The sequence below is a fragment of the Camelus dromedarius genome, chromosome 36 (assembly GCF_036321535.1).
Source record: "Camelus dromedarius isolate mCamDro1 chromosome 36, mCamDro1.pat, whole genome shotgun sequence".
Taxonomy (NCBI): domain Eukaryota; kingdom Metazoa; phylum Chordata; class Mammalia; order Artiodactyla; family Camelidae; genus Camelus; species Camelus dromedarius.
In genome coordinates, this window is record NC_087471.1 from 2,141,175 (window position 1) to 2,164,756 (window position 23,582).

Sequence of the window (23,582 nt, forward strand, 5' to 3'; positions counted from 1 at the left end):
TCGGTTCGCGGAAACAGGTACTAATGTCGGCCTTTTGGTCTCGTGCTGATCTCGTGTCTTCTGGAAGTTATCTAAAAGTCAAGTGGTATAAATGGGACTTTCAAAAAGTGGGGGGAGACCTGTACCTGAACGTGACACCTGCCGAGAGGAGCACACTCTGGTGGTAAGTGACTTGCAGGTAATAACGCATCCTTCCACCCTCCTTGTAAAGAAGGACGTCATTACCCTCCACACAGAAAGGATAACAGAAGCCCCACATCAGGGCTGGTGATAAGGCCGCGGTCGGAACGCAAGCCTGGGCAGCTGCTCCACCGACCACCCTCTCATTCCCAGTTGTCTCGGGAGATGCCCTGGACCTCCGGCCCTTCCCCAAACACACACGTGCATATGTGCGGTTTTCACCTTTCCATCCTTTCTATCTGAAGCTGGCAAGAGTGCACACAGGGCTGGAGATGGGGGATGAGGACAGGGGCAGAGCCGGTGGACGCCAGGGACCAGCTATGCCAAGATCCCAGGCCCTTGGCCCTGGCTGGGGAACAAAGGGCACATCTCATGGGAAATGGTATGGCCTGACGAGGGGAGGGAGCCCTGGGCAAGCCTCTAATAAAGCCGCGTGATGGACTGCCGTCAGCCCCTGCTGGGCAGTCCCTGCCCTCCCCGTCTCCTCTTCTCATCCCTGAGGTGACAGGAAAAAAAACAAGCAACACTCAGCCCTCAACGCGAAGTTCCCTCGCTGTGTAACAGAAAAACAATCCTGACAGGCTCCCGATTAAAAAAAAAAGTGGGAGACGGAAAAGGCACAGCATCCTAACACTACAAAAGTGCGCCAGCATCCTCACTGCTCAGAGCTAACCGCGCGAGTCACTCACTGAAGAAAACAAAAGCCACAGCACGCCAAAGACGCGGTCCTTCAAGGAAGCCAAACGCAAGAACCAAAGGGAAGCTTAGATAATTTCCAGAAGACGCGAAATCAGCACATGAGACTTAAAGAGCAGCGGTAAGTCAAGGGACTGAAAAGAGTGACATTGCAGAGCTAAGCAAAGCACCGAGGGACAAAATTAGCATCATCACAGAACGAATAAATGAATCAGGAACAGTATGATAAAAGAAGGAAGGCTGAAGGCATGTTGCCAAAGGCAGAATACTTGCAAAAAGGGTAATACACGCACACGCAGTCAGAAGCCAAGCAAATAAACATCAGAGGGACACTGTTTAACAAAGAAGAGCGCTGTTCCTGGCAGAACGGAAGACAGAGGGTTGTGGATGGAAAGCCACATGATGGGGACGGCAAAGCAGAAAGCTGGAGAGCCTGGGAACCTCACGGTCATCGCTCAGCAGCTGAACCACGCCAACCACCGCCTTCCCCAGACTTCGCCCGCGTTGAAACCAGGCTCTCTGTTACCCGGCTCCTCCTCAAGCCTATGGCCTCAGCACACTGTTCTTTCCCCTTCCGGGTCTGTGTGGCCTACTGTTCCCCCTGCCGGGACCCTTCAGCTACATTCTCGCCAGGATCCTTAATCCCAAGTCTGCTCCTTAACCCTGCCATTCCCTTCATCTTTCATGGCGCCCATCTGGCAACTCTGAGCCACAGTAAACCGCCCTTTTACCCCCTCTGGTTCTGCATCTGCACAGCACCACGCCGCTGCAGGAAATCAGATCTATGGAAAGGTACTATGGTACCCGGAGTTCAGTCCCCAGGGCCGGGGAACAACCCTGGTCACGGGAGGCCTGGGGGCAGCTGGCTGCTCCGGTACAGATGACCCAGCACGGCCCCGCACCCTCGCCCAGCCTCAGCACAGGACAGCGTCTCTCCTCGCCCCTCCCCGGTCACACACACTCTCTGCAGGATCCCTCCCGACCTCTCCGCTCCCTCCTGGCCCATCAGTCTCACCCTCACGCACGCACACAAGCCTGCGACGTCTCACCTCCCGTTTCTCCATCTCCGGCCCCTTTCCTCAACTGCCCTTTGGTCTCAGGAGGAGGAAGCGCCCCTTTTCCAGTTTAAAATGAATCCCTCTGTTTCCACCAGAGTCAGAGGTCGTGGGTCACCACGCTGCAGCTATTCTCCCTGTATTATCCACCCCACCTGCTTGCTGTGTTTTCTCTCTCTGGCTGTGAGCGTGCTTCCTTCATTTCCACAGATCAGAGGTTCACTAAAACACGGCCCTTCCGTGACAGGGAGCCTGGCAAACACTTAAAACATAAGGGCACAAATCAGCATTTCAAGGATGACTTTTTGCTTGTCTACCCGACAGCGCATCACACACTTTAAGCCTATTCACAAACTGAATTCACATGTTTTGTTATTGTGGTTTTAACAAATGATTTGTCCTGATAACAAGACACATGAGATACTTCAGGCTGAAAAAAACATCTGTTTCAAGGAAAGGAAAATGCTGGCTATAAAATAGCTGTCTGGGTTTGTCTTCTCATTAGATTTCTCAAACAATTCTGAAAAGTTGTCCCTCAAAACGAAGAAGTACAATCATCGATTTCGGATTAAAACCAAGGATGGTGTAAAAGGAAAAGTTGACGAGTGGCATCCAAGGTAAAAAAAAAAAAATAAAGTCAAAGAAGCTCGGCTGCCGTCCTGAAGCGCTGGGTCCAGGTGCCCCCGCCGCCCCGCCCCCCAGCGCAGGCCGGGCAGTCCTGTGACCGGCGTCAGGAAGTGGTGCAGAGGGCAGGGGCGTCACCAGCACCTGCAGGCCCCCGCCTACGCTCAGAACACGCTGGCACCAGCGGCCTGCGGGGGACGGAAGGTGGAGGTCGGAGGGGAAAGGCTGAGTCACCCCGGTCATCCCAGAGGGCCCACCCTGGACCAGGCAAGCGGGTCAGCCCCCAGCACGCGAGCGCGCCCAGCAGGACCTGGCCCGCCCCAGGCGCCCGGCCGGAATCCCTTATTGTTTTGAGGCACCTACTTTCAGAGCAGACTGTTACACAGCATCGCTGCGGCAACACACAGCTGGGACCCGGGCAGACCCTCCTGGGGGAACAGCCATTAGACATAAAGAGGGGCACATCTGCATTTAACTTCCCTGAACCGCGTACTGAGAACGCAGAGTAAGCCCGCAGTAAGCAGGGAAGTTCCGATCCATCCTGTCAGGAGCCAAGAGATGCAGCGGACAGAACCCTGATCAGGACATGGACAGAGGCCCGGCCTGCACGGCCACCTGCTCTGAACATTAAGCCTTGCTGGGACACGGCCACCACCAGCAGCCAGGACAGAGGACGCACGGCCTGCAAGGTCTGACGAACTTACCATCTGGTCCTTTATACAAGTCTCCCCACGCCTGATACACGTGATTAGGAAAAACACAAATAACAGGCTTGACCTAAAGACCCCTGCGCCCCATCTACTGGTTTCCAACTCATGGGCAACATGGATGGAACCTAAGTGTACGCCTGGTCACAGAGGAAACGTAACAAAGGCCAAGTAACTCGTACGAGCTGGTCTGTATGCTTTGCCTGCAGTATAACAAAGGTCGGATCAAACAGAAGTCTCCCAGAGCCACCTATGCTTCAACGGTAAATGCACACAGATACGTTAAATGACAGGGAAACGCGGTAAGGCAGCGACAAGCCAGACAAAACTTCCGAACAGCTGACTTACGTGCGAGAAAGTACCTAATATGGTAAAAATCTGAATCCTTCTAAAATTCATCTATAAATTTACTGAAACACAAATTTAAAAAGGCTAACAGGCTGATGACAGCTCTGAGACGGGGATGAGGTTACTCGGATCAGACGATTTTCCCACTGAAGACAAACATGGGAAAACGTCCAGTTTCAGGATTAAAAAAAAAGACAAAAAGAAAGACATCGAGTTAAAAGTCCTGGAGACCCAAAAGAATAGCAAGGAACGTCCAGGCCATTTGAGGGATGAACGCCAGGACTCCCAGGAGTGAGCAGAATACAGGAGCCGCCACGTCACGTGTGCCCCAAGCCACTTACAAGCTATCACAGCTCAGGCGCTGTTCCCAGGGCCCAGGGCCACAGGGACGGAGAAGTCAGGGCCCAGAGCCTGATCAGGGAGGCCAGAGACCCCCCACCACGCACGCAGGGCTTCACAGGACACTGTTCTAAGGCGAAGGCAGACCAGCTCTCCCTCCTCATCACCACAAAGGACCACACGAGAGGCTGCGTGGTGCTGAAGAGAGCAAGAGAGGGAGGGGGGAAAAGAGAGAGAAGCTCCCTGCCACTGCGAAGTTCTGCTCACCAGTGTCACAGAACCTGGACGCTCGTGGACCCTGCAGAACAGAATGTGATCTGAGGGATCCACCGGCACTGCCCTGGGGCAAACAGCACAACAGACACAAACCTCTGGGCGGGGGGACGGTGGGGGATGGACGGACACATTCATCCCACATCGGAGCCTGTGAGTAATTTTTCACAGGGAACGGCCAGCAAGCAATCAGATATTCAGACACAAAAAGGAAAAGACAAGAACAAGAACGAATACAAACAGTAAAGGAAGACTCCCGTGCTTCCGAAACTGCACGACCAGATACGTATTTTAAAGCAACGACATTTACCGTAAGTAAGTGAGGAACCCGAATACATTCTCAGGGGACAGAAAATGAGGGACAATGAGATGCCAGGTTTCACAGTGAACCAAACAGAACTTCTAAGAAGGGAAAACACAACCACCAAAATGAAAACGCTGACAGCTGTATCTGGCAGCTGACCGAACACAGCAAAACAAAGCGTAAGTAACTGGAAAATGGATCTGAAGAATTACCCAAAACGCAGCATAAAGAGAAGGAAAAACAGCGAGTAGGTCTAACCTAAATTCGATCAGAGTATGAGAAGACAGGAAAGAAGGAACGGGCAGAGACAGTATTTCAAGAGACAACGGCTGGCTATTTCCAAGGCAGCGATGGATATCAATTCACGTATTAGGAGTGCCAGTAAACTAGGAGCCAGATTAACAAAATGAAAACCCACACCTTGGTAAGTAAAATGAGCGCCAGGAAGCCAGACACGAAGGGAAAAAGTTGTTAAACAACTAGGCAAAAAAAAAAAAAAAAAAAGATTATTTTCAAAGGAACAGAAGCTAGACCAGAGCCAACTTACCTGGCACGGAAGGAGCCAGAACAGAGCGGGACATCCTCACAGCGCTGAAAGAAGACAAATGCCAGCCTGGAAGGCTGCGCCCCGTGAACGTACTCTTCAAGACTGACGGCAAAAACACGAGGAAGAGGATAAAGCCGCATTTATTTCTCTTAACACACATCAGGTTCAATTCCAAGCAGACTGAGATCTAGGAGTAAAAACTGAAGCCATCTAAGGACTAATAGTATGAATTATTAATAACTTTGGGCTATATTTCAAAATTTATAGGTAATAAAAAAGACTAATGTATCAAAAAAAATCACAAAGAAAAAAAAATCCGACGGAAAGTTAGAGACAAAGGTAAATAGGAAAACAAATGTTTGCCACTGAAAAACAACTGCAGCTAAAGAACTAATTCTTAATATGTAACAGACTACTAAAAATTATGGGGCTTTTTTGGGGGGGGAGGTAATTAGGTTTGTTTGTCTTTTTTGTTTATTTAACGGAGGTCCTGGGGATCAAAGCCAGGACCTCACGCGCACCAAGCATGTGCTCTGCCACTGAGCTCTGCCCTCCCCCCCCCACTACTAAAAATGAGACTGACCATTTTATAAGGGAAAAAGGCAAAAGTTAAGACAATTAAAGATTCAAATGGCTTAAAGAGGACCAGAATGTGCTACTCGAAAATATGTCTCTTTGGCGTTAAGGGTAATTTTGAGCTGAAGGCAATTAAGGAACAGCAGACATAAGAAAAGATCTAAAACAAAGCACACATTTTTCTTTAGCAAAGGAAATTTCCATTTGTAAAGGTGTCTCCCTCTCCAGTACCTGGAAGAAGAGGACAGCTTTTAACAGCTCTTACCAGTGGAGAAAATACAGGCTTAAACCTGCATCACGAGCCTCACTAGACCCCAGTTTACCATACATTTCCCGGTCACGTTCCGTAACCCACCCCCACGAGGAACCGCAAGCCCCCTTCGCTTTGTTTAGCCTAATATGGCACCCGTGTCCCCAGATTCCACCCACCTCCCTGCGTTACCCATCACTGAATCTCTCCTGTACGTATGCCTGCTGAACATGTTAAGAAATTTTTTCTCTTATTCATCTGTCTTGTGAGTTGAACCTTCAAGGCCCCAGGCAGAGAGCCTGGCGGGTGCAGGAAAAGTGTTTCTCCCCTGCGCTCACCCACCACAGGCCCTCAAACACGTGAAAATACCAACGTTGCTTATAAAGAGACACACAAGTTACATAGCCTCAAAACGCCCTTCCTCATCTGTCTGACGAGCAAATGTCCCCAAAGACCGACAATTCTAGCTTCCTGTGAGCGGGGCTGCTGGGCTCCATGCAAACTGTTAGAACCCCGCGGCAGGAAGGTGTGGCAACATCTGTGAATCGCTCCCCGCAGCCCCTGCCACCTCACTTGCAGGATTCTACTCGAAGACAGGCTAGTAAACATGTGACAAGGCATGACATACACACGAGGTCCTCGCGGTGACTTTGTAATTACAGAAGGACAGAAACAAGTCAAACGCCTACCAAACAGGCACGGGCTAACTGGATTACAGCACAACGCACAATGGGGAAGGAAAACATCAATGAAACGCAGTGTGCAAACAACCGTGATATTCATGGATGCAAGTAAAAACTGCTCTCATGTCTCACCCCATGGGTCACAGGGCAGGCATCAGCTTAACTTTTTAAGAAAATGCCGAACTGTTTTTTAAGTTGACTGTACCGTTTCACGTTGCTACATGCGGCGCATGAGAGGTCCAGATGCTCTGCATCCTTGCCAACACTTGGTACAATCTTTTTAATTTTAGCCATTCTGATGGGTATTTAATTGTGAACATTAAACACCTGCTAGAATGGCTAAAACTAAATAGAATTGTTCATCTTTGGGATGCCCGCCCGTCAAGATGGACGAGGCAGGGCATTCTGAGGTTCTAATTTGCATTTCCCTCACGATTTCGGACACCTTTTCATGTGCTTATTTGCCATTCACACCTCTTCTTGGGTTAAGTGTTTCCTCAAATCTCAAATCTCTTTCTGATCAGGGATTTCTCACTTTTCAGTTTGGAAAGTTCTTCACATGTTTTAGATTCAGGTCTTTTATAAGATACAAGGTTTGCACACAGTTTCTCCCAGTCTGAGACTTGACTGTTCTCTTAACAGTGCCTTTTGACAACCAGTAGTTTTAATTTTGATCAAGTTAGTATTTCCTTTTTTTTTTCTCACATGGATATTGCACTCTTGGTGTCTCATCTAAGGAATCTTCCATTTCTAACCCAAGAGTGCAAAGCTTGTTTTCCTAAATTTTTTGTTGACGTCTTTATATTTTTAGGTTTCCTATTCTGGTCTATGATCCATTTTGAGTTCATTTTTGTATACGGCAAGAGATATGAATTGAAGTTAATTTTTTGCATTTGGACACCCAACAGCTGAAAAAACCGTTTTCCCCACTGCCTTTACGCCGAGTTTTATTTTTAAAGGTTTAAATATGAATTATTTATTATTTTGGTCTCTAAGGGGGCCTACTGAGAATGTCTCAGAATAAAATCCATACCTCCTGCCTAAAAATGTACACAAGTACAGTCATAGAGAAAAACTGAAAGCATAAACTCTTAACCGTGTTGGAGTTTCGATCAAGGACCCCCCAGACTAAAAGCGCTAACACAAAGGACACCTGTGGGAGCTGGAGCAGCTCTGGCGGCAGTGGACACGCGGCCAGGACGTCGTCAGGACCACGGGGCAGGGCGTCCCGACTGCCTCTCACTTAGTACTGGTTTCTGTCCTCACTGCTTCACGTTAAGATGTAGTTGTACACCTGCACACACACGTTGTAGTCAGCAGGCCAGCATGGCGCTTCCTGCTCACGCTCAGTCATACAGCAAAGCTCCGTGTAAATGATGGAAGAGGGAAAACAGAAAGAAGTAAAGAAGCCCGTACTTCTGAACACAGGCCCGCAGCGGCTCTGGGAAAACTAAGCCACAGGGGTCCTGCGACCCAGCCAAAGGGACAATCTCATAAACCATCACGTCAATCCCCCTTTTCCTGTTACCTCACCCCTGCGGCTGTGTTTCAGCTGATTTCACAAAAGTTGTTTGTTCAGTACTTTTTTTTCCCCAGCAGTAACATAACATCAGCAACGTAGCAGATACGTCAATGTCTACTTCATGCTCAAATATCTTTTATATTTTTGCTCATGACCATAAATGTGACAGATACAAGTACACCTAAAGACCACGTTCAAAATATGTTTTTCAGCCACTGTTGTTCTTCATTTTAAGGAAGAAAGTTATTTTTTAAAACAATCAGGGGGTTCCTTGAAAGTTGTAGCCTCCACTAACTTCCTCTTTTACAAAGAAGTAAACAAGGCCCAGTGTGGAAGGGCAGGGCAGCCCTCAGGGGCCCGGCCTCGGCTCGAGGAGGCAGGCGGCCCTAGCCACCCCACCCCGCAGAGGCCCCGCACACCCCCCGAAATTCACCCCCCCTGATGCGCCCGCCCCCTGCCTCAGGCCCTGCCCATCGCAGCTCGTCAGGCTGCGCAGGTGTTGCCACTTGCCTGAACATTTCTTTCAATGTGACAGTCACATCAAACCGTTCCACAAAGGGCCATAAAGGCCGCTGTATCACACAGCAAACGTTTACTGCATTTTTAAAGTTCTCATTCTCCGCCAAGTCCAGTGTAAGAACCAGGAATGACAGGAGAACTTTATCCTCACTGCTTCCACACACACGCAGCTGAGTGTCCTGCCCCCGGCCCCCCGCTGGGGGCTGCAGGAGGCCTGGCCCCACATCAGCTCATGTGTTCTGGGGGTGACAGGCCCATCGGACCGGGGACTGGCTGTGGACCGAGATGCACCGACATGCCACCCGAGAGCTGTTTCCTTCCACTCAGAACGGGATCTACTTTGTTCTAGAGACCCCTCTAATATCACGCACGCCCCTCGGGGTGAAGGCAGATCGGTGCCTCAGAAAAAGAAATCACCAGAGAACAGGTGGATGGCTTTCCTTGGGACATGGCGAAGCTGTGGGCCCATCCATGTGTCTGCCCGGGCCTAAGAGAAGGGGCGCTATCCTGGGGTCCCCAGAGCGAGGACATTTCACGTTCATGAACCTGTCTCACCATCTATTACAGGAGGAAGATGGATGACCCCGCTGCTGTAAATATTCTGCAAGATCAACCACAGCGGCTCCTGGCCAGCCCCCCTAAGTGGAGCAGTGGTGTTTGAAGGCCCCGCAGCAACAGGAGAGGCCTCGAAAAGCCCGGGGGGCACCAAGGCACGTCTAAGTGCGGCGTCCTCTGCCAAAACAGGACAAGGAGCATCTCCATCTCCAGGCTGAACTCTCTCCTCTCACAGGCCCTTCTATGACGCACAGGCTGCCCACGTGGAGTGCTTTTTGGAGAGCAAACACTCAGAGATTTACTCATGTTGGATCTTCACTACTTACAAAGTAGCTGGCTTTCTGAGAGGAGTCCCTGCAGAATGGGAAAGACAAGTCAGCCACTGGCAGATCGTGTGCTCACTAGAAAAGCCAGGAGCTGTGGTCTCCACTGACAAAAGCTCCCAATGAGCCTGTAACAGAAAAAGGAAAAGGGAGGCAGGTGTCGACTGCAGGCCAGGGCAGAGTCACCGTTCCCTGTCCTCCTGAGCAACCTGCTCCGCGCCCTGATGATCCTACAGCGGCCCCCAGACATGTCCTTCAGCAGAAGGTCTGACACATCCTGATGCTGACCAAGCAAAGGACAGTGCACGCCGCCCTGCTGAGGGCTGCGACTGTGTGTAACTGGCAGGGGGTCACAGAAATGTTCTCGCTATTCCAGGTTCTTCAAGTCCTCTCTGCCCTTAAATGGTTCTCTAAGTCCAGTTGAGCCACAAAAGCTGTTGAGGTAATCTACCAATCTACCCATCCATCTCTCTTTCCTTTCCCTCTTTTTTTTGGGGGGGGGGGTCATTTTGTAAAACTTTCCCATATGATCAAGAAACAGCTACATGGCAATCATGGTGCCTTGGGGGAAAAAGAGCATAAAACAGCAAACGGGGCAATTATCTAGTGCTTATTATATGCCAGGCCCTGATCTAAGTCCTTTTAAATTCATTTAACTCCCACATCGACCCTTCGGGGTAGAGCCACGAGGCCTGCTTCAGGCCCCACAGGCAACGATCAGCAGAGACGGGCGTGTCACTGCCTCCCTGCCTCTTCTGTCTGTCTCAGGGCCACAAAGACTGGGCAGCCATCCTTGCTGGATCCCCGCTCCGACAGACTGCAGGAGCACAAAGGACAGGGGACACATGGGTTGTCAAGGAGGACACACACTGGAAATAAAAAAACAGAAGAATATTGGACGTCAGCACTATTAAGAGTAAGACATCACTGGATGTAGACACGTGTTTTGACTAATCTGGCACAAAGGCATCATAAAACCCTAAAGGCAAAGAAAGAAAGCCATAAAACTGACCTTTTAATATGGAGGCGGCAAAGCAATCTTGTAATTTTCTCGTTTTCCCTGCGAGGCTGTGCTTTAACCACGCACGGCACAGACGAGCATTTAATGAGAACAGCCACACATGTGTTTCTACACCAGCTGCTATTACCAGCGGCTTTTTGGGTTTCTGTTTATCTTTTCCTTTAAATCTACTGTACGGTTTATCATTTTCAAAAATACACTAGGGTCTAATACTCTTTAGAAAATAATTCATCATATTACTTCCTTAAATGAGGTCCTTTTCATTACTTGGAATTATTAAGTTTACAAAGACTCGACAAGAGACCTTCAGAAATACAGAATGAAAAGCCAGCCTGTACCAAAGAAACATTTCAATCTCAGACTATACGCAAAGGGTTTCTTCTCCAAGAGAACCCTGGAACAGTGACTTTGGCAGGCACCATTCCTGCGGTTCACAGATGTGCGGGTTAGGGCTCGCCACGCGGTGTGACGTGAACCCAGCAAACGACAGCTCTCAGGATCTATCAGATGCTCTGATTTCAGACATTCACACTTATTAATGTATCATGACTTATCTCCTGAAAACCAAGCCTATAAATAATGTCTTCCCCTGTATTATGTTCAGTGTACAAGCACACCCCACGGAACATCTGTCAAAGCAGAAAATAAACTCTGGGGTTTGATCAAAGACGCAAGAAGGGAGAAATCTGCAAGACTGTGGCCGGGATGCAGGCGGCCCGCGGGTCTCATCACAGCACCTCCTCGCCCAGAACATGCGTCTCCCTGCTTCATCAGAACCAGATTCTTGTCAAGTATGGTGAAGAGCTGGCTGGGGCTTGGTGGCTCCTCTCTGATCCCAAATCTTGGTGTCGGAGAGCCAAGAAGGACTGCAGGCGACAGGCAGCTTTGTAAGCCACTCACTGGAACAGTGTCCTTATCCGCATGTGGGCTGCATGTGAATTAACACTCAGAACCATCAAGGTTATCTAAATACACACCCTGGATAACCTTTGTATTCCTTAAAGTTAAGACAAGCAATTGACCTGCATATAAACCGTATTTTAATGGTATTAAATAAAGCATAATTCAAAGAAACAAACTATCAATATGTAAACAAATAGCATAAGAAAGTCAAGAAATAAAAGAGTGAGAAGAACTGATTTTCACTTAGAGTGAAAAGAACTACATTTCAAAAGAATTAAAATGGAAATAAAACTAATGTCCTTTTTGGTATTCTTAAAGATCCATATACAAACAAATTAGTGGCGAGAATATAACAAAAGAAATGTGTGTCACCTTGAGTGCACAAGACTGTATCAGAAACCAGGCAGGAAAGAAGTACAAAAGTGTGAAAGAGGATGCCGGGATGGTGCGCACAAACTTACTCTGTTTATCTTAATTTCCTAGACTTTGTGATTTGGGGCGAAAACTATTAGGTACTCCAAGCGGTCTAAACCAAGTGCTTATGTCAGGGAGCAGGGAGAGTCTTCCCGGAGGAGGGGGCCAAGGGGCTGTGATGAGACGGGGAGTGAAGAAGGAGGTCAACCACTTGCAGCTCAACTCAAAGCCCTCCCAACGACAGGCAAGCTCTCAGATGGCTGAGATGGGGCACAGACGTGCGGCGGGAAGCGCAAAGCGGGGAAGCGAAATCCAGGTCTTCAACGCCAGGGTGAGTTCGTACATTCTCTGCTTAAGCAACGTGAGGTCCTGAAGGTTCTGGAGTAACACTGCTCTGCCAGACACCATATGGACATAAACATACCGAAGTCAGGACAGAAGCCCAGGGACTAATCACAAGGTGCTGGATGAGCTCAGGCAGCAGGTCACAGAAATCCGAATTAACAGAGTGGCGGCAGAAACAAAAATAAATTGAGACAGCTAATAAAAAAGCAAATTGTTCCAGCATCTCTACAGTTAACACAAGAAGTCAAAAAGTATTTATATTGGTGACCATTTACACGCTGTCAACCCAACAGGTTTACACCGTGAAGATTACTTCCCCGATAGCAAAGCACTGCTCTTAACTAACAACAATTCTGAATGGTGGAGTGAGGCAATCGGTACTTCTACTAGAATCAAATATCCCTCGTGAGCCATGTGACCCTGGACACGGTTCCCAGGTTCAGTGATCCACCTGAGGCTCGATGACAAAATACAAGACCATGAGATTAACGCTCATCCCATCTGTGGACCCCACGAACAGACCCGGGATCCAGCACAGACTCGCAAGTCAGCTACATCGGATGCCGTTTCAGGCTGTCATACAAAAGTTGCAGTGAGACTTTAAGTTTTGGCTTAAAGAGTTTATATACCCCAGAAGTTCCCATTTGGGCCACAGGTTTGGAATTTTAGCCTTCTGACAGTCTTATAAATTCACTAAATGTGTACGCGAACATGTACACACTTCTCAGCATCAGAACAAACTAATTAAACGCTGGCACGCTATTAACGCTCAGAACAGTAAATACAGTCGTAAGAAGTTTCATGGTTGAAAACACTTCAGAGGGATGGTACAAAATCCTGAGTGTATCTTTTGTTGTGATTTTTAAAAATTAGTGATTTCAATTTAAACTGTCCCGAAAGAGTAGTTTTTCCATGGACATAAATTATAGTGACATTGTGTCTCTCATTGAGTTCTACAGTGGACTTGCTGTTAACTTGCTGCCCAGACGTGCAATGTGTGAGTGACGGCAGGCAGTGCTACAAAAGAATGTCCTTTTTAAAAGAAAAAGCTTTGCACAGCTGCTGGTAATAAAATAACCAAACCGCGCAGCAAGGGCTGATCAGATAAAGATAAAAATAGTAACACACACATTAAGTCTGAAATAGATCTGAGAAACATCGTGATGAGGACATTTCCATGACTGTCCTGACAAGCAATTTTTAATGATTAAAGGTGCCTGTGCGTGTGTATGTACCTGTTTTATATCTAAAAGCTGTTTATAACGCTCTCTTACAGAATCATAGAGTTGTTTTTATTTTAAACTATCAAATGCTAACTTGGTACACAGTGAAGCTATGATCTTTATTATTTAAAATCAAAAGTATCATGTGAATTAACTTAGAAAATGTCTTTTTTTTTTTAATTTCCAAAAAACAAGCTAATTGCTCGTGAATTGAGGCACTATAAATTATGCAGCTCGATTTTAAAAATACATGGAAGACAAGTTCTGGCACTTTTATCTGGTGTTTTACAGGAATTAAGGATAATTAAATTTAAATAATGTCATATAAACGTTTTATTTCGCTTTCATTTTATTTTAAAAACAACAGGGGTTGATCATTTGTAATGTACGGAAGTATCTGAAATTGCTTTTGGTGAGTCTATTAAATCAGTTAGTGAGGCTTAAAGTGTAAAACAAATCTACATCAACCCAGATTGCAGCCATTAAGCTTATGGGTTTATTCAGTGGCGTAAAATAGCACTTCATAAAATCTGTTCTAAAATAACATTTGCTAATAAAAATAGGACCAAGATTCTTCTGAAATTCTATACGTCTTATAACCAGATGACAAGTGGGACTTCCACTGCTGCCCCTCCCCACTTCCCTGACCATGTACGTGGGAGTCTATTTCTGGAATTTCTATTCTGTATGTCAGTGCTCACACCAGGATCATGCTGTCTTGATTTCTTTATAGTAAATCTGGAAATCAGGAAGCGTAGTTCAGCCAACTTTGTTCTTTGCATCTCCATATAAATTTAAGAATCACCTTGCCATTTTACACCAAAAAGAAAAAAAAAAGCTGCGAGGGTTTTAGCTAAGCTTGCACTAAACCTATAGGTCAATGTGGGGAGAAAAGACGTAACAATTCTGCATCTTCTAACACATAAACATGTTGTGCACCTCGCCATTGATTGGTCTCCTTTCATTTCCCTCCACCATGTTTGATAGTTTAGAGTGTATGGATCTTATACAGAGTTTGTCAAATTTATTCCTAAATATTTCATGTTCGTTGACGCTACTGTAAATGGGACTGATTTTTAAATTTTATTCTGCAGTTGCTCATCACTAACACATAGAAGGACAACTGATGGCTTATATGTCGGCCTCCTAGTCAGACTGCTCGATCCGACCACTAGTTCTGTTTTTGGTAAACGTCTTAAGACTCTGTCTGAACGTGCTCGTGGGGCACTTGTGAATAGAGTTCTTTCCAGCCCGTGTGCCTTTCGTTTCTCCTTGCCTTTCTACACGGGCTAGAACCTACAGTACAATGTTGAATAGCAGCAATGAAAGTGCACATTTTTGCCTTGTTTGCATTATTTGTGGGAAGGGTTCAGGTTTTCATCACTGAGGATGTCAGCGGTAGGAATTTTATAAAAGCCTTTGGCCAGACTGAGGAAGCACCCTGCTACTCTAATTTACAAAGAGTTTCTTTTCTTTTTTAAATCATGAATCAACACTGAATTCTGTCAAATGTTTTTTTCTGCCAATATTGAGATGATTATGGAATTTTTCTTTTATTCTGTTAATATGATGAACTGTATTGTTTTATACATCAGATAAGTCCCATTTAGTGACATCTTTTTTAATTAAAAAAAAATTAGTGAATGTTTACTGACCAGTGACTGAGGGCTGAATCCACGGTGTGCAGAACAGCTCTCATCACTTAATTCTGCACAGCGTCAAGCCACTCAGCCAGGGTGGGCGAGTGACGGGGCTGGGGCCCATACAAGGAAGTGGCAGAGCTGGGAGGGCAGGAGGTCGTCAAGCTCCCACCGCGTTACACCAGTCGTTCAAGTCAGAGTCAGAACCCTACCCCGTCATCTCTTCCCCCAGCCTCTTGGCATTTCAGACACAAAGCCAAAGACAGAAGAAGAAATACACCTGCCTCAGGCCCCCTTCCCAGCATTCCCAGTAACATTCCCAAACAGAACATCCACCAGGGAGCTCGTGTACCAGACAGTTCACCTCCCACACCCAACTTATCTTTTTATATATTTTTGGGTTTAATGCGCTAAAGTTTTAAGAATTTTTACATACGTTTTCATGAGAGATACTGGTCTGTAGATTCCCTGTTTTAGTGTCTTTGTTTGACTTGGCAGGAAAATAATGGAAGCCTCATCAAATAACTTGAGACCTGTCCGCTCCTTCTCTGTTTTCTCAAAGAACTCAGGCAGGATTGGTAATGTTTCTTCCACAGATGGTTCGTAGATTCACCAGTGCAGCCATCATATGATGCCCAGAGTTTTCCTTCTAGAAAAATTTTTAATTACGAATTCAATTATATACATATTTTTAATACATATATATATATATAAAATACATATATATAATCTTTGTTTTTAATTCCATAGAAAACTTTACATTTAATATAATTACCCATTCTGGTTAAGTTTAAATTTACCGTTTTGATATTTCTTGTCTATCTTTCTCATCTAACTTTTATTACTCATTTATATATATATAAAGTGAAAGTATTTTAGATTTTCTATTTCTTCTATTGTTAGTTTCGGTGAATTTCCTGACATAAAGTTATTTTAAGATTCTCTCATAACCCTTTAATATCTGTAGGATATGCAGTGATGACCTATCTCGATACTGGCAATTTGTGTCTTCTTTTTTTTTTTTTCCTCTGTGTTTCTTGATTATCAGGTTAGCTAGCAGTGTTAATTTTTTTTTTTTTCTCACATTCTCAAAATATGGGCTTTGGGTTTTATTAATGTTTCTCTATTCTTGGTACCAAGTCTTTTCCACTAACTTCCTCTTCTTTGTTAAAAGTGGAGGTTCAGTCACTGATGGCAGATCTTTTTATTTTCTCATACAAGCTTTTAAAACTGATTGCTCTAACTGTTGCTTAGCACTGTCTCACAAAAGTTAATGTTGTTTTCATTTTCCTTAAGTTCAAAATATTTTCTGATTTCTCTTTTGACCCATAGGTGTACCCAGTATTCTTTGAATTTCTAAGTATCTAGAGGGTTTGCATGCAAGTTTCAGTTACTGGTTTCTAATTTAACTCTGTTAGGGTCGGAGAACATGGCCTGTATTATCTCAATCCTTTAAAATTTATTAAAATTTATTTTATGGTCCATCTTCCTATTTTGATGGCTATTCCACATAAACTTTAAAGACAACGTGAATTCTGTGGTCATTGGGTGGAGTACTCCGAAAAGATCACTCAGGCCAAGCTGTTCCAAATACATTTCAAGGTTTCTGTATCTTCACTTACTTTCTTTCCATTTGCTCCATCAATTATGAAATCTCCAGGAGAAACAGTGGATTTACTCATTTCTCCTTTTCGTTCTGAGAATTTCTGCCTCAAGCATCTGAAGTTCTGTTCTCACAGCGGCAGGCACACTTGAGGTCACGCCCTCCTGATGGATCACTCTTTTCCCTTCTGTCATTTCACGATGTCCCTCTTTATCACAGGGACATCGCTCCTCACTCTGAAACCTAGTTTTCCGGTATTAACAGAGCCAGTCCAGCCTTCCTATTTATTGTGAGCGTGTACATCTTCTTCCATCCTTTCAGTTTTAACATATCTGTACCCTTGTTAAGGAGGGCTCATAAACAGTATGTAACTGAGTCTTACTTTGCAAATCAATCTGTTTTTTAATTCCATAGAAAATTTTACATTTAATATAATGACCCATTCTGGTTAGGTTTAAATTTACCATTTTAATATTTTTCTGTCTTTCTCATCTATTTAATTACTTGTTCTTTTTTTGGGATTGAGCATTTTTAGCATTTCATTCTACCTTCACTACTGCTTTATTAACATTTAATTTTTTTAAGTGGTTAGTAGCCTTTCTTAGGTAGGGTTTTGTGAGAGAAGAAAGCTAAAAGAAAGTGAAATTAATGAGTATTTTAAAATGTCTCGATGACAGTACTTTGCTCTTAGACACATAGAATAGAAATTAACTTATTATGTAGAGTAAATGCCTTAAAGCATTAGGGCTTAGTTTTTACCAAATTCAGAAAAGTTCTGGTCTTTTTTTAATGCAAACAAGAACAAAACTTTATTATAAGCTATGAAAAAACACCAGGGTTTTGGGAGGAAAATGGGGAGAGGAGGAGTCAGCTGTAGGCAGCAGGGGTGTGCCCCTTGCTCTAGGGCCGGAGAGGACAGGACAAGGGCCTTTGTCTACTGTCCTGAGGACTCTGACCACTTGGGATCAGTGGGATCAGGTAACAGTCTCAGGTCAACCACCTCTGGGGACAAGATCGCAGGCAGGGGGCTCCGGGATTCCAGAAGTTAGGGCCAGGCTTGTGTTTCACCCCCAAATGGGGCCTGCCTGCATGAAGTCCAGCCGGGGAGGTAGGGGACACTGACTGTGTCTCCCAAAGTCACCAATTCAGGCCATCATCTGCCTCTTAGATTCCAAGGGAGGGGATCCCAGCCTGGAGGAAGACGACTTGTTGGACGGCCCAGCAGCCTTGTGTGCAGCCACGCCCTGGACAGGTGATGAGCGGGCCCTCACAGTGTGGCTGCTCATTCCTGTGCCCGCTGCGCAGGCAGGGCTGCTGCCACAGGCCAGGACAGACATGCCAGCCTTACTGTGAGAGGTGCCGGGCCCTCGGCTGGAAGCAGAGGGGCTCTGCCTGGGGGCACCCCCGGGGGTGGGACTTAAGATGGGGGCAGCAGTGCCTCCAAACCCAGGCTGCTGCTTGGTGCTGGGTCCCGTGGCCAGCATGGGGGTGCTCTGGTGAACAGGGCCCCAGGTGTTCAGGCCCCTGCGTCCCCCACGGCAGCGTGTGGTGCTCGGGCTCCGCTTCGCCTCTCCTGTGATGCTAAGAGCTGCAAAGAGGCGGCACAGCTCAAGATCACCCATTTGGCTCCTGCCGCCCTTACATGTAGCTGAGACCCCGAACCTGCAGGGGACTGGGCTCGAGCTGGCAGATCTTGGGCAGTGCCGCCAAGCGTTGGGCCCAGCCCTGGTAACAACGCTGGGCATGTAGGCAGCTGCTGCAGAGCCATGGGGGAAGACAGTTGAGGTGGCAGAAGAGATTGGCTGGGTGCTGGCATGAGTGCCCATGGTGGGATTTCTGGATGACAAACCGTCAGAAGACGCTTTTGGAGGGGGCCGGAAGGCTAGCAGACCTGGAGCGGAGAGTGAGTCCGAGGTTGGGGCTGGAGCTGCCTGCTTTCGATACTGGGAAGAGCTGTCACAGGCGGTGGTGGCTCCACACTGCTGCCCATGAGGGACCGCAAGGATGGGCTGCGCAGAGGTCCCAGGGTTAGCAGGAAGTGTTACAGTTAGGTTAGGCCCACAGAAGCTCAGTGCAGACAGGCTGGTGGTGAGGATGATTAAGGCCACGCCATCATGGGAGGCCGTCTGCGGGGCCTGCAGCGGGGGCAGGATGTTCCCACTGGTGGTCTGGGGAGCCCCTGAGAGCAGAGGCTGAGAGGGTACAGTGCTATTCATGGGGGTGACCCCAGTCCCCTGAGCGGGGGTGACGAAGGCCAGGGCACCACTCGGGGCCGTCTGCGGGGCCTGCAGAGGGGGCAGGATACTCCCACTGGTGGTCTGGGGAGCCCCCGAGAGCAGAGGCTGAGAGGGTGGAGTGCTGTCCATAGGAGTGACCCCAGAGTCACAAGCAGGGGTGAAGACAGCCAGGCCACCACTGGGGGCCGTCTGCGGGGCCTGCAGAGGGGGCAGGATACTCCCACTGGTGGTCTGGGGAGCCCCCGAGAGAAGAGGCTGGGAGGATACAGTGCTATTCATGGGGGTGACCCCAGTCCCCTGAGCGGGGGTGACGAAGGCCAGGGCACCACTCGGGGCCGTCTGCGGGGCCTGCAGAGGGGGCAGGATGCTCCCACTGCTGGTCTGGGGAGCCCCCGAGAGCAGAGGCTGAGAGGGTGGAGTGCTGTCCATAGGAGTGACCCCAGAGTCGGAAGCAGGGGTGAAGAAAGCCAGGCCACCACTGGGGGCCGTCTGCGGGGCCTGCAGAGGGGGCAGGATACTCCCACTGGTGGTCTGGGGAGCCCCCAAGAGCAGAGGCTGAGAGGGTGGAGTGCTGTCCATAGGAGTGACCCCAGAGTCACAAGCAGGGGTGAAGAAAGCCAGGCCACCACTGGGGGCCGTCTGCGGGGCCTGCAGAGGGGGCAGGATACTCCCACTGGTGGTCTGGGGAGCCCCCAAGAGCAGAGGCTGAGAGGGTGGAGTGCTGTCCATAGGAGTGACCCCAGAGTCACAAGCAGGGGTGAAGACAGCCAGGCCACCACTGGGGGCCGTCTGCGGGGCCTGCAGAGGGGGCAGGATGCTCCCACTGGTGGTCTGGGGAGCCCCCGAGAGCAGAGGCTGAGAGGGTGCAGTGTTATTTATGGGAGTGACCCCAGTCTCCTGAGCGGGGGTGTCAAAGGCCAGGGCACCCATGGGGGCCGTCTGCGGGGTCTGCAGAGGGGGCAAGATGCTCCCACTGGTGGTCTGGGGAGCCCCCGAGAGGAGAGGCTGAGAGGGTGGAGTGGTCCCCATGGAGGTGACCTCAGCGTCCGGGGAGGGCGGGGGAGCCAAGCCCGCCTCGGTCTCACCCCGTAACATGCTATTGATCTGCCGGAACGCTGCTTTCTTCTCCATGTTGAGGTCTTCCCCGGTGACTGGGAAACCCAGTTCAGGGGGTGGGGGCAGCCTCAGGGGCTCCCCTCGCCTGTGTGGCAGCAGAGGAAACCTGCGTCTTCGGGGCCTGGGACCATCGGATGTGTTCCCCTTGGTTCCCCTCGGCCCTCTGACTGTGTCTGCATCCCTGTCGGGCCAGTTCGTCCACGGTGAGACCACCAGAGCTGCAGCGGGAGGCCGGGGGCTCTCCTTCCTCCCTTTCTTCAAGGATTTCGGGGGCAGCTCGCTGTGTGCGGGACCCCTCTTCCTCCGCACTGGAGGGGAACCCCGGGAGGAGCTGTACGAGCTGCTGATGACATTTCTACGGGGGCAGGAGCTCACGCAAGAGGTCTGGGGTTTCTGCACGCAGCGGTCTTCTGAGTTCTTGGCACGGAGGTTCCTCTGCAGAGACCCAGGCCTCGGAATGAAAGAAATGGGGCCTCTCTGGACCCACAGGTGCCTCATCTCGGGTTCTTCACCCCCAGTGCCGTCTGGGCTCCTCTGATCTTCCCCCTCTGGGACTGCCGGGTCTTCCCCCTGCTTGGCCAACCCTTCCCCGCTCTCACCAGGGGCCCTTGACACCGCCTCCGCGCACGAGCCCAGGGCACACCCGGGCGTTGTGGGCAGCACAGGAGTGCGGGGCTGTTCCTGCGCTGCACAGACGGGGGCTGTGCCCACTGGAGATGCTGAGCTGCAGGACAGCGTGGAGGTCTGGGCGCGCAGCACGGCCCTTCTCCGACGGACTCGACTGCAGGTGGAGATGAGAACGCCCAGAAAGGAGCGCAGGGTCCGCGGGAGCAGGGAGCATCTTCTGTGAAGCACTGTTACAAGGCGTCGATGTAAAGTCACGGGACACCTGTAGGCTGGCCTGCGAGCGGCCAGCAGCTGGTGGAGAGCTGGGTGACCCGGGCCGGCCAGGGGCAGTCGGCGATGGCGGGGAGCGGCCTGGAGGTGGCCGGGCCCTCGCGGCAGGTGCCGGCCCCCCAGGGCTCGGGGAGGGGCTGAGGGGCAGGGTGTGCTCAGGTAGTCGCCCATAGGGCACTTAGGGAAGGTCAAGGTCAGTTCTCGGGGTAGAGAGCAGGGCTCTGAGCGCTGTCCTTCAGCTACCAACTCTGCTGAAGGCCAAGCGCACACTGTTTGTCCTGTTGCTAGGACGTGGCTCTAGAACCTTGTGAGCAAATAATGCGCACGTGCACAGGGCCCTGTGGGACCCTCCCTGTGCAGCAGACACACAGGGACCCAGGGCTGCACACATGCGGATGCGCCCCCACCCCCCCACCCTCTGGTGCTTCCGGATCTCCTGGAGCCTGCAGATTGGGGGGGGGGGGGCCAGAGCTGTCACGGAACTAGCTGTACAGGACGGGTCTTTTTTTTTTTTTTTTTAGTATTTTTCTTTCCCCACCTTGACTGTGAGCACTGAGACCTTCACTATATCCTGTCAGACCACTTGATGTTGCCCCAAGTTTTCTCTTGGGCTTTGGTTTTGGCAATTTCTACTTCTGTGTTGTCAAATGCACCAAACTTCCCTTCTGCAGCATCTAGGCTGCAGTTAATTCCGCCCAGCAGTTTTTTTCATTTCAGAGACCGATTTTTAGCCCTAGGAGTTCCAGGCGGTTCTCTTTTACACCTTCTAGCTCTCTCCTTACGTACATTTTCATTTTAAAAATTCCTGAGCACAAATATAAAGTCATTTTGAAGTCTTTTTCTGCAAGTTCCACCATCTCTGCTTTATCTGCTTCTATCTAGTCACGGTTTCTCTCCCTACGTCACGTGTTTCTGCTTCATCCTGTGTATAAATTTCGGATTGATTGCCAGACATTATTTGACTGTGTTGTGTACTGCATTCTGCCGTTTCCCTTTACAGCACGTTGGGCCGTGGCCCACAGACAGTTAAGTTCTTTGCAGTGCAGGTGGACCCTCACTAGGCTTGTTGTTAAGCTTTGTTAGGGCAGGTTTAGAGAACTCACTACGTTAGGGTTAGTTCAGGCCCTACTCGCACAACCATTCTGGATAGCTACTTAACTCACATCGTGTCCTACAGAGCGTCTCCACCCTGCTACTCAAGAGGCTGCAGCTTTCCCCAGTCTCTCTTGTGTGAGGTCTGGGGTAAGTCTCCTTACAGCTACCTGGTCGTTCTTCATCGGGCCTTGCAGAGTTTTACTCTGTGTGAGTGCATCCTAATCAGCGACAAACTCAAGGGCACCACTGTGCAAGTTTCTGCAACTATCGTTCTGTGCAGCCGCTCTCTCTCCTAGACGGTATCTCACCTGTTTAATCCACTGCATTCCAAGAGAGACCATCCAAAGCGCCTGGGTCCCCCTGTCTCACCCTGTTCTCTAGAAAACGCCTCTAGGCAGAGAGCTGTAATTTTAGGACTTTGCTTGTTTGGTTCTTTCCTCTCAGGATCATACACCTAAGCTGTCTGTATCTAGTCTCTGAAGAAAGTTGTTCCATGTGTCTTTTCAATTTTGTAGTTATTTAAGGCAGAAGGGCAAACCTGGTCTCCGTTACTCCAGTATGGCTGGAAATAGAAAAAGGTACACTACTAGGCTGGGCGTGAGACGGAAGCTTGAAACTGGGCTAAACTCATGAACAACCAAAGGTAACTAGGGAGTGATGGGATCGATCAAGAAATGAACTAATAAAAGAAAAAGGAGATTTTGTAAAAGCTCAGCTGAACACAGTAACTGGAGAAAACTAAAAGCATTTCATGTTTACATTCCATGTAGTTCATACTCTTCAACAAACTGCTCAGTTCTGTAAATACATTCTCGCAAAATGCCATCAAAATACATTAGTTATTTGAAACATCTTTAAAGGCCAATCTGTATATTTAATACTTGCCAACCTTAGTGTTACATTAGTTATGTTCCTATAAAATTTAGTATAAACGGAGACAATTTGCTTCGAATCTGTTTTCCCGTAGAAACAGTTGAACGTAGCGTTATGTTCCTAACCCTGGAGAGGTTACCTGGGGACAGCGGGATCATTTATAAGAGGTACCAGAACCCTGGCCCAGCTGCCAGGGTCTCCCCACTGTCCTCACACACAGCAGGACAGCATTGCCCCTGCTGAGCACAGACCCGGCCTCCCGTGCTCCCCCTGTGGTGACCCAGCACATGAGCGTAAACTGAACGGCCGCCTGGACCCTATTCCAGTGGCTAAGCGGCAAGAGCCACTGCCGCGGCCAGGCACTGTTTGCAAGTACGTTACGTACTTGACCTCACGACACCCTGTGGCCCTGGTACTTCCATTACCTTCGTATTAAAAATGAGAAAACTACGTCCCACAATTACTGGGGGAGCTGAGATTTGTACCTTGGTCCAGTTCCAGAGCCCGTGCTCCTAATCAGCGCTTCGGGGCTTGGCAGACAGGCCCGGGGGCCAGCTGCCTGTCTAGGGGGTGGTTTCCGCCAGGATGAGGGGGAACAGAGCTTTTGGAAACAGTCCCATAGAGAATGAGGAATCCGCCTAAGGAGGGGTAGTAAGACTCGCCAGGCCCACTTAAAAGGTACGAAGGAGGTGAGCAGCCATGGCAACAGGCATC

The 23,582-nt window shown here is 48.8% G+C and overlaps 2 protein-coding genes across 11 annotated transcripts in view; both read right to left on the reverse strand.

Annotated features, from left to right (window-relative positions):
* Positions 1-23,582, reverse strand: part of AUH (AU RNA binding methylglutaconyl-CoA hydratase) — a 144,962-nt gene that overhangs the window by 28,137 nt on the left and 93,243 nt on the right. For 4 of the 10 annotated variants that reach the window (XM_064482445.1, XM_064482443.1, XM_064482442.1 and 1 more), the window contains one exon: positions 5,074-5,175. The exons of 3 other annotated variants lie outside the window; for them this stretch is intronic. In XM_064482445.1, the coding sequence (XP_064338515.1) occupies positions 5,074-5,175 (102 nt within the window). Of the gene's footprint in view, positions 1-5,073; positions 5,176-15,483; positions 15,697-23,582 lie in introns of all 10 variants that reach the window. 3 more of the 10 variants (XR_010379186.1, XR_010379185.1, XM_064482448.1) reach the window with 1 other exon arrangement.
* Positions 15,708-21,305, reverse strand: LOC116153315 (nuclear envelope pore membrane protein POM 121C). The gene has a single exon (XM_064482440.1). It carries the CDS (start codon positions 21,069-21,071, stop codon positions 17,796-17,798), a length of 3,276 nt encoding a protein of 1,091 aa, XP_064338510.1. The 5' UTR covers positions 21,072-21,305; the 3' UTR covers positions 15,708-17,795.